General features: G+C 34.3%; 1 protein-coding gene across 26 annotated transcripts in view; it reads left to right on the top strand.

The window, feature by feature from the left end:
• DLG2 (discs large MAGUK scaffold protein 2) overlaps positions 1 to 24,170 on the top strand; it is a 2,604,243-nt gene that overhangs the window by 2,066,620 nt on the left and 513,453 nt on the right. For 25 of the 26 annotated variants that reach the window (XM_074304592.1, XM_074304594.1, XM_074304589.1 and 22 more), the window contains one exon: positions 16,183 to 16,251. The exons of the other annotated variant lie outside the window; for it this stretch is intronic. In XM_074304592.1, coding sequence (XP_074160693.1) covers positions 16,183 to 16,251 — 69 coding nt within the window. The remainder of the gene's footprint in view (positions 1 to 16,182; positions 16,252 to 24,170) is intronic. 26 annotated transcript variants of the gene reach the window in all.

Raw genomic sequence — 24,170 nt, 5'->3', positions numbered from 1 at the left:
TCTTGAAAATGATAGCTACTCTGCTTGATCTATAGAACTGTGTTTATTCCCTGGAACCTGGCAAGCTAGGAAACTTTTGCGACAAGACCCCTGGCAACCACAGGACAGAATACTTTTTTATATTTTATATCAGTTCATTTCAACTTTGTATACTCTTCCTGGTAGAGCTCCAGTGCAACTGAGGCAAGTTTATCTCAGTGGCAGGACAGTAGGGACTAGCTTAAGTTGATCTGATACATCCCAGGCTACATGTTGGAAACTCTTACCCTGATGTGCTAGGTAGCTGTGCTTAGTGCCCTAAATGCATTGTAGCTCATGGATTTAGGGCAAGAAAGAAAATTACAAGATTTCTAGCCCAAACTACTCATTTTGGAGCAGAAGAATCTGAGGTATAAAGAGGTTAAGGGATTTGCCCAAAGTTTTCTAAGTGGTAAATGTCAGGTATTGGGACTTGAACCTATGTCCTGAAGCTTCAGAGTCAATATAACATTATCACTCTCGGAAAAGGTGCTGTTCTTCATTAAAAGATGGAACTCTAGGTAAAGAACTATCCTATTAAGAGAATACCCATATTCAGCATTTCTCTTTGAAGGAATAGCAGGAAATGTGCTGGCACATACTAATATTTAATTATTCTCTTCTGAGTTTCATGGAAAGGTAAAGTAATGCTTAAATAGTAAGATGCCTATGTTAATAAAATGGAACAAAGGACCTCTCAACACTGTTTAGTCATAGCATATGGAAACCTTAGTGACATATGTGGTAATAGAACTTTGATCTCAAAGGACCTTGAGATTTCTCCTTAGATCTCCTAGTGGTAGAAGTACTCTGGGTCTTGATTCCCTTAGCTATAAAACTAGACAACTGGACTAGGATTATCTAAACTGCTCCCCTTTAACTCTCAATCTATATTCTAGTACAACTCCCTTATTTTATAGATGAAGAAACAGATGCCCAGGAAAAAGGAACTAGTCCAATATCATAGATAATAAGTAGTAAAACCAAGATGTGAACTTAGATTTCCTAACTCCAAAATCAACCTTTGTTTCTACCATGGTATGATATCAGAAGAGGGAAATAATTATCTACATTCCATGTGGGTAACATTTCAAGAGATTTTCACGTGGATCATCACATTTTAAGATTATAACAAAATTGTAAGTATGTGCGTTTTGCAGGTGAAAAATTGAAAGTGTGAAAGGAAAGCCTTTCTTCCTATTTGCCAGCCATATATCACTTTTGAGTTCTACCTATTTATATTAGGATGAGCAAGTAGAAGGAAAGCATGATAAAATGGACCTCACTACAGTGAAACTGAAAAGAATTGGATTCTGCTATTGGCTCTGACTTACCTGTGGAAAATTATGGGTCTCGTTTTCCTTATTCATAAAACTGGGGAGGGAAAATGAAGCATATCATCTCTAAAGTCATCAAAAGTAACTGGTCCATTACAGAATGCTTACCAGTATCTCAAGAAAACAATCTAGCCCGATTTAAGTTTTGCTTTTTTTTAGTAGCTAATTTCTCTGGACTAACAGGGAGAAATTTCATATGACCTTATTCTTAATAATTTCAGCATTATGTAATGACTACTTTTAAGATATGTGTATCTGTGTATAATGTATATATACATATATATGTGTATATATATATATATATATATATGTATATATATATATATGCTTTATTACCTATTGAAATACACTATATAGTTGGAAAGACCAATGATCAGCCAACAATCTAATAACTAAAAGGAATAAAGGGGAGAATGTGACTATTATATTAAAACAGTACATTTTCTTCTGAACATTTCAGATTTTGGGACCAGGCAGATTATATGTGAGGTCAAACTGAAGCACAGAATACTAGGGTTTCTCATTATTGTTTTAACTAAGTATACCCCTGAGACCAACATCCACACTTAAAAACAAGTTCTCATAGTACCTACTATTAAGGGCTTAACATTCTAAATGGAAAAGACAATATACAAAAGAAAGTTTAGCCACAAAGTAGATGGAAATACCTAAAAGTCCTAAGGGTTCCATGGCTGGCTTGTTGGCAAGGTCTAAGTTTCTTAGATTGCAGCAGAAGGTCAGGATCTGGTGCTAGGATCTGAAGAGCATAGAAGTAGGGCAAGTTGTAAGATTAGTAGACTGTCATCTCACCTTATTTCACTAGAATGAATAGAATTGGTGACTTCCATCCATCTCATTAAAGAGTTCCCCACTTTTATTCCCATTTGGAATTACCTTTCTTCAAGATATCATAATTTCTTGAATATCTTGAGAATAACCTATCCCTCTTGTGTACTTTCTCTAAAGAATTTTAGTCTAGGAGATTTTACCTGCCCTTTGTCTGAGCTCTGAAATCTACTCTTCCCAAATGCACAATAGATTTGACTATTCCTAATTTTCTTCTCTTCTGTAACAATTCTAAAATAGAACAACTACTTTGCCACCTCCCTGGGTTCCCACTATTTCCACCTCATCAACCAATTCTACTTGACTGTGAAAATTAGAACCAGAGTAAAACTTCCCTTTTTCTTATCCTAAAAGATTATTGATAACTTTCCTAACCCTCAGTTGATCATCTGTGAAATTAAGTGATTGGATCATAAATAATCTCTCAAGTTTACTATGACACTCTCATGGATGAAATGAAGAAATATGGGTTGAATGAAATTACTGCTGGTTGAACAACCAGACCCTCATAATATTGACTCTGTGGTTAATCTAGGCAGAGGCTTCTATGGAATATTATATATCTCCATCTCTGGCCCTTTCTTGTTTAATATTTTGTCAAAGAACTCATCAAACAATTTAATGGCACAAGCTAGTAGGGACTCAAATGTATCATAAGACAAATTTCAGATGTAAAATTATCTTAGCTATTTGCTACAATGGGCCAAATAAATAAAAGTGAACATGGGTAAATATGAAGTTATAGAATTTCAGTGTTGAAAGGACCTTAGAAGTTGTCTAATCTAATTCCTATAGTAAGCACGAATAAGCAGTACATACTAAAATACCAAAAATAAGATGGGAGAGATGTGGTTTTGTAGCAATCCAATTAAAAATGTATTTCAGAGTTTTGCATGACAACTTTTGGGTCAAAAATTAATTTGGGTCAAACATACGATATAAGTATGGGTCAAACATATTAAAACATAAAATATTATATTACATAGTTAGAAGTATAGGGTTGAAGTCAAGAGACCCACAGTACTCTGCCACAGGTTCTGTGCTAGATGGCACATTCTGGAAGGGTCATTGACAAATGCCTCTAGAGGATGGTGACCAGATAATGAGATTTGAAAATCACTTCATAAAAAAAATTGGAAAAATATAAGGATATATTAATCTGGAAGGAAAAAAAGGTAGATGAGAACATGATCAAATATGTAAAGTTTTCTCATATCAAAAAGAAGTTTCTGTCATTCTAGAAAGCAAAACATAGACTAAGCAATGGAGGATGGAAGAATACAGATTTCTTGTTCAGTATAAGAAACAACTTTCTGATAAACAGAATTGTCTGCCCATGGAATAAGACTTTTTTCATGATATAGTTAGCAGTTCCATCACAGGAAATATTCAAGCAGTGGTTGTACATACAAAATCAGAGAGTTTGAGAATTGGAAGATTCCTTAATGGTCATATATTCCAACCTCTTCAAGAAATGAATACTCACTTGAACATACCCGGCAAGTGATTGATCTGCCTCTGATCAGATTTATAAAGCATTTTGTAAATCTTGAAGTACTACATCAATTCTAACTCTTATCATTTCTGTAACCACTCTTATTGTTATTTTATTAATATTATTGAAGTCCTCCAAGGAGAGAGAATCTATGACTTCTTGAGGCAATCCATTCCATTTCCAGACAATTCTATTTGTAAGAATGTTTTCCCCCAATATGAAGCCTAAATTAGACTCTTTGCATCTTCCTCTATTACTCTTGGTTCTACTCTCTGGAATAAAAATTTAAAGTCTAATGCCCTTAAATGTTTTTTGTTTTTGAGGCTGGGGTTAAGTGACTTGCCCAGGGCCACACAGCTAGGAAGTGTTAAGTGTCTGAGATCAGATTTGAACTCGGGTGTTCCTGAATTCAAGGCTGGTGCTCTATCCACTGCGCCACCCAGCTGCCACTTAGCTGCCCCCTCTTAAATGTTTAAAGATAGCAATCCCATCCCTTCTGAGTATTTTGTTCTCTAGGCTAAAATTTCCCATTCTTGTCTAAATATATATGTTATGAATTCCTCCATGGTGGTTGCCCTCTTCTGAACATTACCCAGACTTTTGATACTTTTTTTGAAACTGTAGCTCCCACAAATGAACACAGTATTTCAGATATAAAATTTGAATACCTATTCCTAAAAGCTGCATTCATTTAATGCAGCCCAAAATTACATGACATTCAGGCAACTTACTGGATAAAGTGCTGGTCTGGAGTCAGGAAGACCTGATTTCAACTGTCCTCACAAATTGTGTGACTCTGGGTAAGTCACTTAATATTGGTTTGCTTTAACCAATTGGAGAAGAAACTGGCATATCATTCCAGTATTTTTGCCAAGAAAATCCCATATGAGGTCACAAAGAGTTGGATACGACTAAGCAACAAGATCACTTGCTTTTTAGTGCTGCCACATCATAGTGATGATTCATATTGAACTGTTATTCCACTAAAATCCCCCAGATCTTTCTTCTTTTTTTATAACACATGTCATTTCACTGTGCCGCATCTTTTATTTATGAATATGATTTTTTCCTTCTGAAATTTAAGATTTTAAACTTATTCTTATTGAATTTCATATTAGATTAAGATCAGCTCTTTAGCCTTTCAAAATCCTGTTAGGTCTTGATTATCATACAGTGTGTCAGTTGTCCCTTCTTCCTTGCTGTCATCTGTAAAGTCAAAGAACATATCATCTATAGCTTTATCAAAGTCATTGATAAAAGCATTATAGAGCACAGAGCCACACAAAAACCCCTGGGGGTCCCATTATAAATTTCTTGCCATGTTGGAATAGATTTATGATATTTATCAAAAGCTTTGCTAAAATTCACTAAAATTGCAGAAAATAGCTAAATTACATCCATAGCTTTCTCTTTACCTACAGTTTAGTAATCCTGTCAAAAATAAATAAAGTGGGAAGGGGGAATAATATGAGTTTGGCATAAACTTTTGTTGAGGAAGCCATTCTAGCTCTTGGAGATCACTTCTTCCTTTTCCATCTGTTCACCAATTATCTAATCTGTCCTAGAATTTTCCCAGGAATTGAAGTCATTCTCAGTGGTCAATAGTTTTTAGATCTATTCCCTTTTCTTTTTTGGAAATCAGAATATTTGTTCTTTTCCAGTTATGTGATAGTTTTCCACATTGCATGATTTTTCAAATATCACTGACAATAGCTCATCAATTTTATCTGGCAATTCTTTTAAACCCTGTGTATATAATTCATCTTTATCAGATAATGAAAATTCATCAAGGACAACTAAGTGTTCTCTTACTGCCTCCCTCCTTATCTTTGCTATCAGTTCCCTGCTAGTCAATTTGAACGGGAATAACATGAAAAGAATTCCCTGTTTTTTGTGTTTGGAAGGATATAGGGAAGGATTGGCTTAAATGACCTCTAAAGTCTTTTCTATCCTTAAGATTTATGGATCTAGTGCTAAACTTCTGATTCTATAGCTTAGTGATTTATTTGTGGAACACTGCAGAGAGTTTCTTCATTTATTTAACAGACTATTGACCATACTGTTCCTTCAAGCTCTCTTTGTATACACACAGTAGCAAGCCAGTCAAGGCTGTAGTTTAGCTCACTTAGCCTCTTGGCCTCTCACCCACTCTCTATGCTCAACTAAATAAACCACTATGTGCATGTCTTAGTAAAATCACTGGTGGCTATATAAATCACAACATTCAGGTTGATAACCACGATACTTTTCCAGCCTAAAGACTGACTGGTTAATAGTAGTAGTAATAATAATTGCTATTATTTCTATAGCACTTTGAGGTTAAGAAAAAGAAAATGGAGTTTCCCCACAATAACACTGCAAGTTAGATATTACAAGTATTATTAACTCTATTTTACAGATGAGAAAACTAAGGGAAAAATCACTTTCTCACAGACATATAAGAGGAAAGTCTAGACCCAGAATAAGAACAAAAACTCTGGACTTCAATCAAGTCTCATGCTATTTCTATTATTCCGTGGTGCCTCATTTGCCTGATATTTCTCCACGGTGGCTTTCAGAAACCCTGAAAAACCTATGACATTTTTATTTTGGAGGTATTTAATTCCTAGGAGCAGAGGGTGATACACATCGATTTAACTTAAAAAGATAATCAATCTCCAGGGACTGAATTGGTCTCATGCTAGCACTGCTGCTTATAGAAGGATCTGATTATAATGTATTTTTCATCTCCAACTGAAGATTACTAGAGGAGGCTCTTTTGCATAATTATGAAGATACGAAAATTCAACCTTGGATTTGAAAGGAGGTAGAGACAATGCACACTGACCCCCATCTCCCAGTCCTAAAGGGAGAAGTACACTATTGAGCTGTACTTTTGTCCCAGATATTGGTATGCTATTTAAAAATACTTTGTGAAGGACATTTTTTTCCTGTTTTAAATATTTCAAAAATGAGTATCACTGATTTTTTTTCTCCATAGAAAGGTAACATGGCAAAGTAGATAGACAACCTGTCTTAGAATTCATATCCTGATTCAGATAGATACATGCTGTATAACCCTAAACAGATACTTCCTTTCTCAGCTCTTCAGGCAACTCCCTAGGACTGTGATAAACAAACAGATGGCTAGAAAGAAAGAAAGAAAGAAAGAAAGAAAGAAAGAAAGAAAGAAAGAAAGAAAGGAAGGAAGGAAGGAAGGAAGAAAGGAAGAAAGAAAGATAAGAAGAAAGAAAAAAAAGACATTATCAGTACATCAGACGATATAGAGACATACATCACATATGTAATTTTTTTTTTATATTAAGTGCTCCATTGTGCTGGCTTCATAGCCAAAAAAAAAAAAAATTAGTTCAAATATCTGCATCTGCCAAATACTTTTTGTTTAACCCTAGGCAAGTTATTAAACCTCTCAGCCTTCCAAGCAACTATCTAGAGAGTAGGTGCTTACCAGAATTGGTAAAGGAAATTTCCTCATCTGAAATTTCTTTGTACCAATGAAGTCCTAAGTCCAGCTTCTTTTCCCATTTTTATTTATACACACATACACAGAGACATACACACATATACATATGCATATGCATACAAACACATACATATATACATACATCTATATACATACGTGCATTGATATATACTCATTTATGTATATATACATATGACTAATTGTTCAAGTCTCCACAAGATTGTGAGTTTTTTGAGGATAGGTATTGTATTTTATCATTCTTTGTGCCCCTACCCCTTAGCATAGTACCTGATTAACAGCAGGAATTTAATAAATGCTTATTGACTGACTGACTGACCCTAAATTCTACCTCTGAAGCATTTTTTTTTTGGCAGTAATCCTTGGTTCTTAAAGGGAGTTGTGGCAGAGGATTGGCCTTTTTATCACACATTTCTGTCATGCTGGAAAAGTTTCAAATATGGTTTTGGATATGAGATCAATATGTCTAGTCTGAGACCAAACCTAGCTAAGTTTGGAAATACTCATTACCAGCTTGCCCATAGGATGATAACTTTTCATAGCCACAGGAACTCAGAAAGGCCATTTTCTAAAATGCCAACTATAGCATGATCTGAAGAAGAAGGGGCATGCACTTAATGAAGTAACAGTTTTCTGAAATATTGAATACAGAGTTATAAGGAAATGATGAGGGAGATGATGTGAATGAAGATGATAATGGCTGCCATGTTGAAAAAATCAAGGCAACCATTCAAAATCTTTTTCCTCTTCCACCTCCACTTCTTTTTCAACTCCTTTTTATCCACCTCAAAGGAAAGACCCTCCATGCACATTGTCTCCAATATCAGACTAATAACAAGAACTCTACTTCATTATTTTTATCCCCAGAGCTTAACACACAGTAAGGTTAATGGCTTTGTTCATTCATTCAAATTTTGTAGTACTTTAACATTTACAAAGTATTTTACAAAAATTACATCTGTTCATCCTGACTAAAACACTGTGGGAAAGTTAATATATAAGCATTGTTGTTTTGTTTTACAAATGAAGAAATGAATCTCAGAATAAATGACGTGCTCAAGTGGCAAAGCTGGGACTTGAACCTCATCTTCTGATTTAATTTTCCTACTTTCCATTATATTGTATGGACTATCTTCTGTGTGTTTGTTCTATTTTATTCTTGTTTTTTAGTCATTTTTTTTCAGTTATGTCCAACTCTTCATGTCCCCAATTGGGATTTTTTTTTGGTAAAGATACTGGAATGGTTTGACATTTCCTTCTCCAGCTCATTTTACAGATAAGGAAACTGAGGCAAACAGGGTTCACTGATTACTCAGGGTCATACACCTACTAAGTATCTGAGGTCAAATTTAAACTCAAGTAGATGAAGATTCCCCCCTGTGTCATCATATGTCACTCATATCTGATTAGCTTGAGGGAATGATCTACTATGTAATAGGATCATAGATTTAGACTTGGAGATGACCATAGAGACCATTTAATCCAATTTGTTCATTTTACAAATGATGAACTGGGATCCCAAAAGAAGAACTAACTTGTTCAGGGTCACACAGGTGATAAACTGGGACAGTATTTGAACCTCTTTTCCTGATGCCGTGTCAAATACTGGGTGTCTGTAAAATGAGCTCCAAAAACACCCAGGAAAAATTGCTAAATAGTAGAATTTTGTGCAGTCAGAAAGGCTTTTCCCCAATTGGATTGGTTGTGAAAAATCAAATTAAATAAGTATACTCTATTTATTAGTTAAAAAGGGCAAAAAGAGAGCTCCTTTCTAGAATTCCCCATTGTGACAGTAATCTAATATTATAATATGTCATAAGGACCACTTATCCTGGCTCTCATTCCGTAAAGAAAGAGAAAATTAAAAAGTCATCTATCAAAGATAGTTATATTCTTTATTTCCTGTGTTTAATACTTTGATTTACATACTTATGCTCAAAGATCATTTTTAATTTAACAGATATCACTCAGCAAATGCTATTGATGCAGACAGCAATTTGGGACCTTTTTTCTTCATTTTTAAGATAAGAGAATTACTGAAAAAATAGCCTTTGTGTCTTTCTCTTTTTATTATATTCTGTATTTAAAGGAATAGAAAACTAATAAGGCTTTTATTGGAAAGACATCTTCCCCTCCCCTAGTCTTTTAAAATAACCCCCAGACATATGTTTGTGTTAATCCAATTTAGTATGTTGCCAAATGTATAAAATAGGGCAGGACCACATCTGTTCTAGTTAATGCTAATATAGATTTTTCCATATAAGATTAGCACTATGATAATGATGGATTTGTTCTTGTTTTTGTCCATTGATTAATGTAAGAGGTAAAGGGAGGTGAAATAGAATAAGCTTTTATATAATGCCTACTATGAGCCAGGCATTGTACTAAGTACTTTTTATACCTATTATCTTATTCAGACTTCATAACAACCCAGAAATGTAGGGTCTATTATTATCCCTATTTTACAAATGAAGAAACTGGGCTTAAAAAAAGGTATAATGACTGATCCAAGGCCACACAGCCACACTATCCACTGTGCCACCAGTTGCAAAGAGTGACAAGATCCTACAGAACATACTCTCAAAAAAAAAAAAAGTATTTTAGGAGTAAAGTCTTACACCAGATTTCATCACAATATTCCTTCTCACCTCGTCTTTATTCCCTACACAATCCAACTAGGAAAGTCATCTGATTGATTCCTTTTTTCTATTTACAATGCAGACTCTGGGTACTTTACCCAAAGATCTCCATCTTCCCAGGATGGACAGGATATCTCCTTTAAGCCTCACCCAGGGGCAGGTGAACCCAAAAAGACATGCAGGCTCAGGACCACTGAGATTTCCGACTACTATGGGCAAGGAATGCCTCCTAATTTTGCAACATTCATCATATTCATGCCTACAAATTGCCATGTGGCCATCCTATAATGATTTGCCATGCTAAGCAGCTGTGTATTAATATATCCTCAACATCCTGGTTCTCCTCATCAATGGCTTTTTAATTCTAGGAATTCTTTGCATGAAAAAGAAATGAAGAATAAAAATGATCCCATAAAATATGTTTAGAACAAATTACTTATATAATCTATATCAGTGGCTTGTTCTCTTGGGGAGGGATGAGAAAAGGGAAAGAGGGAGAAAAAATTTGGAATTCAAAAATTTATAAAAACGAATATTGAAAACTATCTTTGCATGTAATATGAAAAATAAAATACCATATTGAGGAAAAAAACTGATCCCATAGATATTTCTAGATTCTCCCTCTCTATCAGGCACTGACATTCTTCTCACCATTTTCTAAGTTAGAATTTCTCCTGGATGCTCTAATGGTACCCTTTCCTTTGACTTAATAAATAAGTAGACATCATGAGAAAGTTTTATATTGTTTCCTTTTTTTAAAACCTCATCCTATAATGAAGGAGACCAAAAAAACTGATCTCCAATATCCACCCATATTGTGGTACAAATAAAAAAAAGTATTATATTATTGAAATGGGCTATCAACATTGCTCAATGAGCAGTAGTACCTTGCAAGATATCTTGAGATGTACTGACTATTTCTTTCTTAAGAACTAGGCCTCAGAAACAAATCTGGCTCTCATTGATTAGTCAATAATAGATCCCAGATCCAACTGAGCATGTATCAAGTCACACAGTGTCTCTAAGCTAAAAACTAGAAGTCCGGTGACATGAGGAAATGCTTCTAAAATTAATCTATTATTTGTAAGAAGAAAGAATAAGATGAGTATCTATGCTTCCTTACATTTCTAATATTCTAAGATTACTATGCCACTGACACATATTAAACCTTGATAAATGCTCTGTTAGCCTGCCTCTTACTAATTGAGAAAAATTATGTTTCTATTATATTAATACAGAGATATATTATACATTAATACATAACATAGAATTTTGTAGGATCCAGGCTCTTATCCTCTGTCTCTCCACTGAGGTCCAGCTCCTTTTGAAGGACATGGCTGATTAAGATTGCCCTTGTATCTCTCCATTAAAGTTTAGAGTGACCAGCTCATGAAGGGGAAAAACAACCAGAGTGATCTGAATAAAGATGGATTCCTCTATCCAGATTGCTGGAGGCATCTGAGTCTCACCATCAAGCCACATTATTAGCAAAAGGAGATAAAAACTACTAGCTTACTTCCTCATTAAATATCCACCAATCAGGGTTGATTTCCAGTTAATGAAATTCCTCTTTCAGAGATTATTTAAAGCTTTCAGACTCTCCATGTTTTCTCTTTTGTTATAGAGAGAAACCATCACCATCAATTTATTAAGTACCCTAATTAAAAATTGATTATTATATACTCAGAAACTCTTTATCTTTTGGGTATTTCATTCATCACATAATACATGTGTCCCTAGAAAAAAACATTTGATTAAGAATCAGATGACCTCACTCCAATTCCCTACTTTATAAACAAGTCTTAGTTTTTTTATGAGCCAGTTGGGAAAGTTGGACTGGTTGACCTCCAAGATCTGTTCCTGCTCTAAATTTATGATTCTATTTTCACAAACAAAGCAGGTTAGAACTAAAAGGGATCATTTTATCTTAGGCCATCATTTTTCACATAAAGAAATTGAGCTTCAGATAGATGAAAAGGAAAAGACAATTATCCAGGGGCACACACATAGTTACTGGGAAAACTGGGACTGAAATGTTCCAACACAGTTTTCACAATAAAAGATATCATCATTAACCTGTATTTCTTGAGAACTAATGAAATATACTATATCTGACCTTACTACCTATGCATTACTAACAATGCACTGGGGTCCCTAGAAGATTAGATAAGAAAAGTATTACTATTGAAAGAGTAATTTCATATTGCAGAAATCCAAGTTTACTCCTTTGCAAAATTCTTTGCTTTTTTTTTTTTCCCTGAGGCAATTAGGGTTAAGTGACTTGCCCAGGATCACACAGCTAGGAAGTGTTAAGTGTCTGAGGCCAGATTTGAATTCATATTGTCCTGACTTCAGAGCTGGTGCTCTATCTACTCCATTCTAGCTGTCCCTTTCCAAGTTTACTCCTAAAGAATAATTTGCATACTAAGAGAATTGGATTGATTTTGTACATGGGGTATGAGTATGTGACATGTCCTTTTATAGTTATGCCATTTTGCATTTCATATAATGAATGTCACTGATAATTTTTAAAAGTATAATCTTTCCATAATTTAGAGTTGAGGAAAATAGAATTATTAAATATTTCTATTAGTATATGTATTAAGTGTACCTAGAAAGTTCTGGTGAAACAAATATGCTGCACAAGAAAAATCAGATCAAAAAGGGAAAAAAAATTTGAAAGAAAACAAAAAGCAAGCAAGCAACAACAAAAATGAAAAGGCTATGTGTGATCTAAACCTAGTCCCCATAGTCTTCTCTCTAGGTGTAAATGGCTCTCTTCATCACAAGACCATTGGAACTGGTCTGGATCATCTCATTGTTGAAAAGAGCCACATCCATCAGCATTGATCATCATATAGTCTTGTTGCCATGTGTAATGATCTCCTGGTTCTGCTCATTTCACTTAGCAGCAGTTCATGTAAGTCTCTCCAGGCCTCTCTGAAATCATCCTGCTGGTCATTTCTTACAGCCATTGCATGGATTCATCTCATACTCTGAGGGCCTTTCTTTAATTTTCATTCAATGAACACTTCATTAAATCAAATGTCTACTGTGTGCAGAGCATTGGGTGAGGCCTGAGGGAGAGAGAAAATGGAGGAGAAAAATTTAAATAAAACACCAAATTTTTTGTTGTAGTTCAGTCATGTTCTCCTCTTCATGACCCTATTTGGGGTTTTCTTGGGAAAGATACTGGAGTAGTTTGCCATTTTCTTCTTTAGCACATTTTACAGATGAGGAAACTGAAACAAACTGGATTAAGTGATTTTGTAAGCATCACATGTGTCTGAGACCAGATTTGAACCCTGGAAAATGAATTTTCCTGACTCCACACCCAGTATCTATCCACTGAGTCATCTAGCACCCCTACTCATGGAGTTTATAATCTAGAAAAAGGACAAGACACAAACACAGAAAATTATTATTCAAAATAACTGTTCAAGGGACTCAAGACATATGAAGCATGTTATGGGAGGTGAAAAATAATCATCATCAAGTGTTGATTTCTAACTGTCTAGAATAAACAAAACTATTGTTAATATGTGACTTTGGCACTAAGAATAAGATATACTTAAGCACATTTATTTTATCTGAAACAATGACATTTTTGTGACATGTAGTATTGATCAATTATACTTGTTTAAAGAATTATTATTTTTAAGGAAAAAGCATCTCATTATGCATCCTTCTTCAAGGCTGCCTTTCATGTTAATCACTAAAACTTTTAAAGATATCTTGGGGGCTAGATTTATTTTTTTACGTATACCATGTTTTAAATCCAAACATTCTGGCTCTCATTGATTGGCCAACAATTAGCTGGGACCTAAGCCCAAGTCTCTCTTAACCAGTGTTTGGGTTCAGATGGCTGAGAATTAATGGAAATAGCAATTTTTCTGTTTAGGTCAGAAACCCTGAGGGTCTTCTCCCAGATCATTTTTTTTAAACTAGATCAAGGAGATTAGTCTTTGCCTCATTTTTTACCTAATCTGAATCACTGAGTGGGTGTAGTCTCAGTCAAACTGAAATCTGTTAAAGATTTTAGCTTAAAAAGTTCAAGGTTTTCTACTTCATCCAGGGTTACCTCCATTCAAACTCTCCTATATTTTGCCCCTTGGACCCAGATGGCTCTGGAGGAAAACTTTGTACACCCTCTCTCACTTAAATCCAATTCACTTGCAAGTTATGACATCACCTTCCTGATGTCATGGGTCTCTTTGAGAACAAAGAACAAAACACAACCACCTTCCATGTACGTTATATGTAACTTGTACAAACCTATATATGTTTAAGTGTTGCCTTTTCCTTAAGAATGTAAGCTCTCTGAGGGCAGGGGATATTTTTCCTTTTTATTTGTATCCCTTAGCACTGTGCAACATAGTAAGTACTTGTAAATAATTATTGATTGATTGACAATACATAATGTATCACACGAATTGTTAATTATAACTGATATAGACTATCAAACTATAAACACGTATTGACTGCTCTTTGTGAGGAATCACTAATGTGGGTATTATGGGGGAAAAAAAGCTTCAAGGAGCTTAGCAAGTCATCCTAGCAGAACTAAAACAAATGGTCAGAAATACACATTTTGGAGATATTGCTGATCAATAATATAATTAGCTATTTTGTTAATAATAATAACTGACATTTATATAGCATTTTAATGTCTACAGGATACTTTACACATAATGTTTAATATTAATTCTCATAGTAATCATTGTCACGTATGTATGACAAGTCTTATTTACTTTACCCATTTGACAGATGAGGAAAGAGAGGGTCAGTGTGTTTAAGTCACTGCTTCTATTTGAGGGTTGGGATTTGACATCAGGTCTGACCTGACTTCTTCTAGCAATCTATTTTCCTTTTCACTCTCCTTCTCTTGTAAACTCCTCTTCTGTAATAAAGGCTAGATGGCTATCTATCTACCAGAAATGGTATATACGTTTCAACTTTGGATGGGAGAGTGAAAAAAGTGCTCTATAAGATAATTGTTTATGCTTTTAGCTCACAAATAGTGAAATATTACCTTGTGATATTATGTGAGCTATAGCATTGTTTTTACTGTGCCATAATAAGCATTTCTACTAGGTTCTGCAGAATTCATTTTCTTTAAAGGTCTTTGGCTCTAATGAGACATAACTCCATTCTTCCCACTTTGCTAGTCACGTCTCTTCATTGATGCTTTAAAAGATAGGCAGTTTCATCAATGGAGTGGAAATTCCTTCTACTGACTCGAATTTCAAACTTCTGATCATGAGTTTTCCCCCAATGGTTCAGCAAATGGTAGAAAAGCAGCAGTCCATCATCAGTCTCATAGTCCTTTTTTTAAAAAAAATTTTGCAGCAGGTTTTAAAATATTTTCATCTCTAGTATATCTAGAATACCTTACCGTGCTCAGGATCATTCTCAAAATACAATAAGACATTGGAATGTTGTTGTTTATTAATCTTATGACCTTCTGAATTAATTATTTATACTCCTTATATAACATTTCATGTTTCATCTTTGCAAAGCATTTAGTATAATCAAATTTTATGCAAAAAATTAAGAGAATTATTCAGGAAAATGCTCCATTAAGGTAATCAGGTCTGGATGCAAGTTCCTACTCTTATGAACCTCAGCTTCTTCATCTGTAAAATGGTGGTTGGATCCCTTCCATTTCTATATTTATGATCCCACTGTCACTAGTGAAATGGGAAGGTTGAAGCTATAATTGATTAATTGCATAGAAATAATTATTTCTTTTTTGAGAAAGACACAGAAAGGGTTTGTCATTTATTTTTCCAGCTCACTTTGCAAATGAGGAAACTGAGGCAAGCAGGGCTAACTGACTTTCTCAGGATCACATACCTAATCAGTGTCTGAGATCAGATTTGAACTCAGGTCCTTCTGATTTCAGGTCTGGTGCTCTATGAACCCTAACCCTAATCCTAGCCACTTTGCTGTCCTTATACCATCATAGAAAGAATGTTTAGAACTGGAATTGAGGGGCATGGGGTTGGAACCCCAACTTGCTTTGTAACTTTGGTCAACTATCTTCTCCTTCAGGAGCCTCTATTCCTCCGTCAATAAAATAAGGGTCTTTTCCAACTTTATATTTATGCCCTCATGATTTGTGACACTGAACTAATAATACTTTCACTGTTCCCTCACAAAATTGAGGTGAGGAAAGTATTTTGTAAACCTCTTAAAGCCCTCTGTAGCCCTTCAAATGTCCTCAAGAAAAATCAGTGTTTTTTCCATTAGATGAAGTCTTTCCCTTTATGTATATGGTAACAGAAGAAAGTGGTAGAATGTGTGAAGACTCAACTCAGATTTTTTTTTTGTGTGGATTTCACCCTCCTTTCTTTTTTCATACAGTCATTCTCAGCTTGGCACTACGACTCGCCAGCCCTCAATGACACTGCAGCGAGCCATCTCCCTGGAGGGGTAAGCAAAGCATTCCAAAGCCACCATTCTGAGGGAACTCCACAATATTGAGCAGAGCAGGGCCACTCAGATGAAGAGCAAACAGATCTGTATCTTGTGAGGGGTCAATACTCAGATGTAAATAAAACTCCCGTACATAAGGGTGGGCTTTAAACAAATAAAATTAGAAATGATGATTCTTATTATTATTTCACCCACTACAGTCTAATAAATGCTTTGTGTATGAAATAAATATTCCACCTTTGAATAGATTCACTCCAATAGGACTAGAGAGTTTGTTATTCATGGCATAACCTAAAAATAAATGGACTTCTGCAAGAGATAGTTAGCACGTATCACTATTCATTATTGGTGGAACTGTGAACTGATCTATCCTTTTTTAAGAGCAATCTGGAATTATGCCCAAAGGGGCTTGGACATCTCAGCAAAGTGAAAGGCCTTGTTAGATGACTTTTGAAATCACTTTGAAACTTCTGAGATTGTTCTTTTGTAATTCTGTGATTCTAGGTTTGACCAGAATCAACTAAGCAAGTAGAAACTGAGCACACAGAAACAAAAATAATGAAACCATTCCTGCCCTTACGAAGCTTATACTCTCTTAGAGCAGCTGTTCTTAACCCAGAACCCTTAAATCTCAGGTTTAGAAAATTTCAAAACTGTGTATCAATGTAATTGGCCTCTCTCTGTCATCCTATGTATTTTATTTTATATACTTAAGAATATTGTTTTGAGAAGAAATCTATGGGCTTTACCAATCTGCCAGAGGGGATCATGACTCCAAAATGTTTAGGAACCCCTGTACTAAGGAGCTATAATGTCTTCAAAATCAGTATTGTACAAGAAAAATCCAAGAGAGGGATTTTTGTGTACGGTTTCACAGAATAAATGACAGCTAGATTGAACCCTGCAACAATAGAAGGACTCTGAGAGGCAGAAACAAAAGATTACATGCTAGACATGAGATGCAGACTGTGCAGAGGCAGGGAAATGGGATGTAGAATATGGAATTAGTCAGAAAAATGGTAGTCTGGTTGGAAAAGGGAGATAAAATGGCTAGAAAGTTAGATTGAAGACAACTTGTATAGGGCTTGAATGCCAAGGTAAAAGTTTTATACTTTTTCCCAGAGTTGGTAGGAAGTCCCTGGAGATTTTGAATTGGAAAATGGAATTATCAGTTCTGTGATATGGGGATACCATCATGACATAATAAATAAGCTACTGGACTGGAAGTCAAGAAGAATCCGAGTGCAAATCTTACTTCATATACTTTCTAGCTAGGTGATTAAGCCAGTCACTTAATCTCTATGCCTTATTTCATCTATAAAATGAAAGAGTTGTACTCAGTGGCTTCTAAGTTCCTTGCTTAATCTAAATTTATGGTATTTTACATACATACAGATATATTTGCATATATATTATATAAATTTGAGATTATTTTGGTGGTTGTATAGAGAATGGAATGGTAAGACAAAGCAAGCAGACAAAATAGGAGACTATTACAAAAGTTTATTTAAGAGATGATGAAGGCAGTAACTAAAAGGAAGATCTACATTTTCTAAGTAATCCTGAGACATTTATTATATGTATGACCTAGACAAGTCACTTAATCTCTATTTTTCTCAATTTCCTTAACTATAAAATAGTGAAGATAATATTAGTACTTACCCCACAGGGTTGCAATGAGGTTAAATAAAATATTATTTGTAAATAACTTTGAAAAATTTTAAATGATATATAAATCCTAGCTCTTATTTTTAAGGAGAAAGATAGAAGAAATATTATATTACAAGAATTGACAAGATTTTACAACTGATTGTAAAGAAGTAATGAGGACAAGAAAATAGTCTTCTATAGAAATAATAAATAAATAAAAAAGAAATGTAACTGTAGAGGATCCTAATGGTAACCTTTTAGATATATTACATTTTAGATATCAAGGAGATATCAAGGAAGGAAAATCCAGTAGTAAATCATTGCTTGATTGTGTGTCTATAAATACACATATACAACATACATATATTTGTGTATGTGTGTATATATAACTGTATATATATATATATATATATATATATATACATATATATATATGAAAAAATCTTGATATCAATGAGATATCAAGGGTGAAAAATCCAGCAGTAAATCATTGCTTAACTGTGTGTGTGTCTATAAACACATATACAACATACATATGTTTGTGTATGTGTATGTATATATATATATACATATATATATAAACATATATATGTATATATATATATGAAAAAATCTAAAAAGATACTTATATCCATGAAAAGTGAGGAAATTTCCAAGAGATCAAGCATAGAGTGAAGAAAAGGATTCTAAGACAAAGTCCTAGATAAAACCCATGCTAAAAGTAAAGGAAATCCATAATTATCCAGCAAGGGGGAAAGTGGAAGGACTACAGGAACTGAGCAATTTCACAGAAGTCAAGTGAGGAGATTTAGATCAATGTAAAAGGTATAAGAGAGATCAAGGAGGATGAAAACTGGAAAAAAAAAACAAAACAAACCTCTATCAGGTTCATCAGTTAAGAACATTCATAATATTGAAAAAAAATTGTGTTTTGTTTTTATTTTTGTTTTTGGTTGTTGAGCGATGGGATTGGAAAGCAGAAGGGATTAGGAAATAAATAGGCAATAAAAAAGTAGAGGAAACAAATGTAGTTATTTCTGGAAATTTGTCATTGAAAGGGGGAAAAAGATATAAGGTGATATTTTTAAAAATGACAGGGTCAAATGAAGATTTGTTTTTAAGATTAGCATAAATCAGAGCTAATAATTGTCTGAGACCTGAGATGAATTCAGATATTCCTAATTCTAGGCTTGGTGTTTTATCCACTGCACAATCTGGCTGCCCATATATAGGTATACTCATGTACAAAAGAAAGAAGTTGATTTGAAGAAGGATTTTGAACCAGGTATTCATCAGCCCTTAAGGAAGGGCTCAGGGAGTGGAGGATAAAGGAGTAACCTGAAGGCCAGTAGGAATAGGCAATAGGCATCTGGACCAGATTGTATACAGTGATGGAGGGAACCTCAAAGAAGGAAAGAATTTCATAAGGATCTGGGAAATGGCCGGGGCAATGAAAGAGCATAAGAAATCCTATTCTTGGCCTGTTGTATCAGAAAACATGAGAAAAAGGGAACCAGACTTGATGTGGACGATCAGGAAAGAAGTTCTCACACTAAATGGCTACTTAAGTCCTTTCATGTCAAAGATTCTGTAATGCTGTATATGTCCTGTTGAATATCCATTATAGGGATTGGCTAGAATATTATAATTTAAAGATTTTAGGAGAAGGGAGAGCTAAAGGAAAAAAGAAAGGGGGAACCAAAAGGGAAAAAACACAAGGGGAAGAAAGGAAGAAGAAATGAATTATTGAGTTATTACTAAAATTTTTGTGATTTTCATACAAAAAATATTTTTCTTACAGAAGGCATTCTGATAAGATGGTACAGAGAGCTCTGTGTGATTGATGGGACAGCAGCATGGAAGGAGCTTAATCAGTCTCTTGTTTTGTTTTGTTTTTCTGACTTCTTTTATCAGATACTTACAAAATATCCATAATTTTAAAAAATTATCTTGAGGGATTAATATGCACACACAATCTTATAATACTTTATTCATCAGGCCCAAGGGTTCCTTTTGAATAAGATTTTAGTAAAGTACAACATTTGTATTAGTTTTCTAATAGAGAATAGAAGGATCACTTAATTAAAAAGAAAAATAAAAGACCATTTGTTTTAAAGTTAACAAAGCTTAGGAAAATATTTTATGATTTATTATACCAAGTTGGAGTTAGGAATTAATCTCAGTTCTGTCCTTTGGAGGAGCATATCCCAATTGTACCCTTCATTGGTGGAGCAAATCTAAGTCATCATTTGAGTTCATTCCACTTACTGAGAATTAATATTTACATTAAAATAGAAGGATAAATCCTACTGAGATTTCATCCAGGGCCCAATTAAGTCTACCACTGAACAATGAAGTTCTTTTTCTGTATGTTGGCTTAGTCTTGATCCTAATATAGCATTGGGAAATAAAATCAAAATTTTGTTGAGAGAAAAAATAGCATATGTATGTGTGCATATAGATTTATATACCTATGTATACATACACATATATATGCACTCCATGTTTTATATATATATACATATATATGTATTCAAACTACTAAATTAATTAATTACTAATATTAATACTATTTTAAAGATGGGGAACTAGAGATAAGCAAATGTTACATGACTTACCAGAAGATGGATTTCAGGTCAGATCTTTCTGGCTGTAGACCCAATGCTCAGTCCAGCACTTATTTGTCTTAATGCTACTTGTACTTTTCAGGGTACTACTGTTACTATTAGTATAAACCCCTCATTTTATAAATGAGGAAACTGAGCCTAGAATAGAAGGGAAGTGATTTTTTTTTTTTCCGAAGTCATTCTATTTACCTGGAGCTCCATGACTGAAACCCAGGTCTCCTGAGTCACAAACCAGTATTCAATTGCATTCAAAATGCATTTGTTTACTCTTTCTTTCTTCTTCTTTGTATAAAGGAATCCAATGTTTGTGAGTATTTACCAAGTTCAGAATAACACTCCCCCCCACTAAAAATGAATAAAAAATTTAAAGCATTTATTATTAATCACCTATTATGTGTTTGAGAAGTGGGAGAATAATACACATTTGAGATCATAGAATTACAAATACAGAGTAGATTTTTAGAGACCAATTAGTTCACCTTTTACATTTGACAGATAAGGAAACTGAGGGTGCTGATGACTTGCATCACCAGCAGATAGGAAACAACAGAACCGAAATTTGAATTTTGGACCCCTAGCTCCAGATACATAGATCTCTCTATTGTGCTTTTCTGTTTTCCTTACAAAATTAACTCTCTACCTTGATTGAATTTCCATTCATAAAGGAGTAAGAAATATATGGGTCTATAGCTGAAGTGCAAAATATGCCTTAAATTCACAGGATAAGTGCTGTTTCCCTTATACTAAATTAACTCCTTCAGATGAAGTGATTTAAGCTACTTTGAGAAGCAGATCTTGCTTCAAAAGTCTGCTTTTGTGTCCTTACTTCAACATGTCTGCAGTTCCTCTTTGTTAAACAGAATACATGCCATATAAACTAAGGTAAGTAGAATTGAGAGAGAAGCACCATCTGTGACTTAACGCCCAGTTGACCAAAGGTGGTATAAATCTGGCTATTTATTAAGCCCTTTCAACCAGAGGCCAGAGCACTAATGTCGGTACTGTGTGTCTCCTCTTGCCTGCCAGGTAGAGCCATAATACAGCATATAATCATTGCTACTGAACACATTGTGAGGGAGTCATTTTTCTTTGTATGTAGAAGAATGGCTCTTTAACAGAACCCCCATTACCACATTACACTGCTGAGTGCACAGAAGCCATCAGCTGACAGCTAAAATGTGTTATTTTAATCTCTACTTCCTAATGCTTTTGTGACCAGGGAGCTACTTAGGCTACTTAGAAATAAATGAAGTTTAAGATAACACATTTAAAATAATAGATTTTCTATTTAAATTGTGTTTATATGACAAAACACTCAGTTCAGTTCAACAAACACTGATTAAGATGGGCAGTAAGATGGCCCAATGGCCTAATGTTAGACTTGGAATCAGGAAGACTTGAGTGTGAGTTCCGTGTCAGGCATTTACTAGCTGTGTGACCCTTAGCAAGTACTTTAAGCTTTCTCAGTATATTTCCTCATCTATAAAATGAGTTTAATAATCATATCTACTTCACAGGACTGTTATAAGAATAAAATGAAATAATAAAGTATACGATGACACCTTCTGCAAGAAGTCTTTTCCTGTAAATTATTTCCTATTTATCTTGGATCTAGCTTGTTTTGTATGCATTTATTTGCATGTTGTCTCCCTTATTAAGTTTTTATTCCTTGAGGATCTGGACTATCTTTTCCCTTCAGTACTTAGCACAAATGTTTATTGATTGATCAGTTTCCCAGTTCTTAATCTCCACACCTTCCCTCTAAATTGTAACCTCCTTGAGGACAAGGATTGTGTTTTGGCCCCTTTTATGTCTCTAGTGTTTAGCATAGTACCTGGCAAACAGTAAATGTTTAATAAATGTTCATTCTTTGCTTGATTGAAATTATGCCCGTTTTGAGACAGCTGGGTGACTAGCACAGTGCTTACAGCACCAGCCCTGAAGTCAGGAGGTCCTAAATTCAAATCTGGTCTCAGGCCCTTAATACTTCCTAACTGTGGGACCCTGGGCAAGTCACTTAACCCTAATTGCCTCAGCAAAAAAAAAAAATATGGCAGACTGATCATATTTTACCTACACTTATGTATGTGCATATATTTTTTCTTTGTACATAATTCTTTTTTATATTACATTTTTATTATAGCTTTTTATATACAAAACATATGCATGGGTAATTGTTCAACATGAACTCTTGCAAAAACTTCTGTTTCAACTTTTCCCCTCCTTTTCCCTCCACCCTCTCCCCTAGATGGCAAGCAGACCCATACATGTTAAATATGTTAAAGTATTACATAATTCTTTGCATATTGTCTCCCACGTTAGATTGTGAACTTGCTAAGATCAAGGGTTACTTTTTGCCTTTCTTTCTCTCCACAACATTTAGCATCATTCCTGGCACACCAATACATTTTTAATAAATGTTACTTGATTGAGTTTTAAAAATATTTTGTAGACTTTAAAGTGTTATGTAAAAGCTAATTATTGTTACTGTTGTAGTAGCTGTTTGTTGTGGGTCATTATGCTAAAAAGAAAAAAAAGTTTTTAGATGGAGTAGATTACAAAGATGTAATGTGATAAAATTTCAATTATTTGATTCTTGTATGCACAAAATTTAATAGAAAGAAATGTAAAATGCTGTACTTTGCTTCAAAAAAAGCTGCACAAATATAATATACAAAAGACATTCCTAGACAAATTTTGGAGAAAGGAAAGCTCAGTGGGTTTATGGGAATTACCCATGAATAATAAACAATAATATTTCAAAGAAGACAAAAAACTAATCTAAATTTAGGCTATATATGTGTTTTTTTAAAAAATCAGTGCCTCTAATAAGGACAATGATAGTCCAGTCCTTCTGTGCCTTGATTGGGCTACATCTAGACAATTATGTCCTCTCCTGAATGCTACATTCACTTGGTTTAATACATTTAGAGAAAGAGAATAAGCATGGAAATCATACTGAAATATATGCAAATGAGAATTGAAGGAATTAAAGCTTTTTAAGTTGCAAAAGGGAAGATTTGGACATGAATAAGGGCAACAGAATTAATATCTTTCTTCACGCATTTGAAGAACTATTAATGAAACAGGGATTCAACTGGTTCTAATTGGAACAAAAAGGTAGAACTTTCAGAGCAACAGATTTAGCACAATATAAAGAAAAATTTTGTAATAGTTAAATTTACCCAAAAGTGAGATGGAATGCTCCAAGATATAGGGAGTTCTCTTTCATTGTAGATCTTCAAATGAAGACCATAGATATTGAAGTGAACATTCCATTTCAGGCATGCATTAGACTGGAACACATCTGAGATCATTTCCTTCAGCGCTGAGATTCTGGGATTTGTTTGCTATCTTCAGCAAGTAACTTCATTTTCTTGGGCTCTGTTTCCATATCTGTAAAAATAAAATATTCAGTTTAGATTCCTTTACACTAGAAAACTGAATGATTCACTTTTATTCTGAGTGTAGATTTATTAGGCGGCCAGCTAGTTGTATCCAACTTAACCATTAATTCTTCCCTTTGGAGTTTTACTTTTTATTTTTGAATTATCTTTCCTGATGCTTGGTGCAAATTATCTTAGTTAATCTCATTAGTCTGTTCTTCCTGTAGAAGACCTTTACCTTCCTTTGGGGGAT

Source organism: Sminthopsis crassicaudata, chromosome 3, assembly GCF_048593235.1.
Source record: "Sminthopsis crassicaudata isolate SCR6 chromosome 3, ASM4859323v1, whole genome shotgun sequence".
In the NCBI taxonomy this organism is placed as follows: Eukaryota; Metazoa; Chordata; class Mammalia; order Dasyuromorphia; family Dasyuridae; genus Sminthopsis; species Sminthopsis crassicaudata.
Note: the sequence above shows the minus strand (reverse complement) of the source record. Positions and strands in the feature narration are given on the sequence as shown.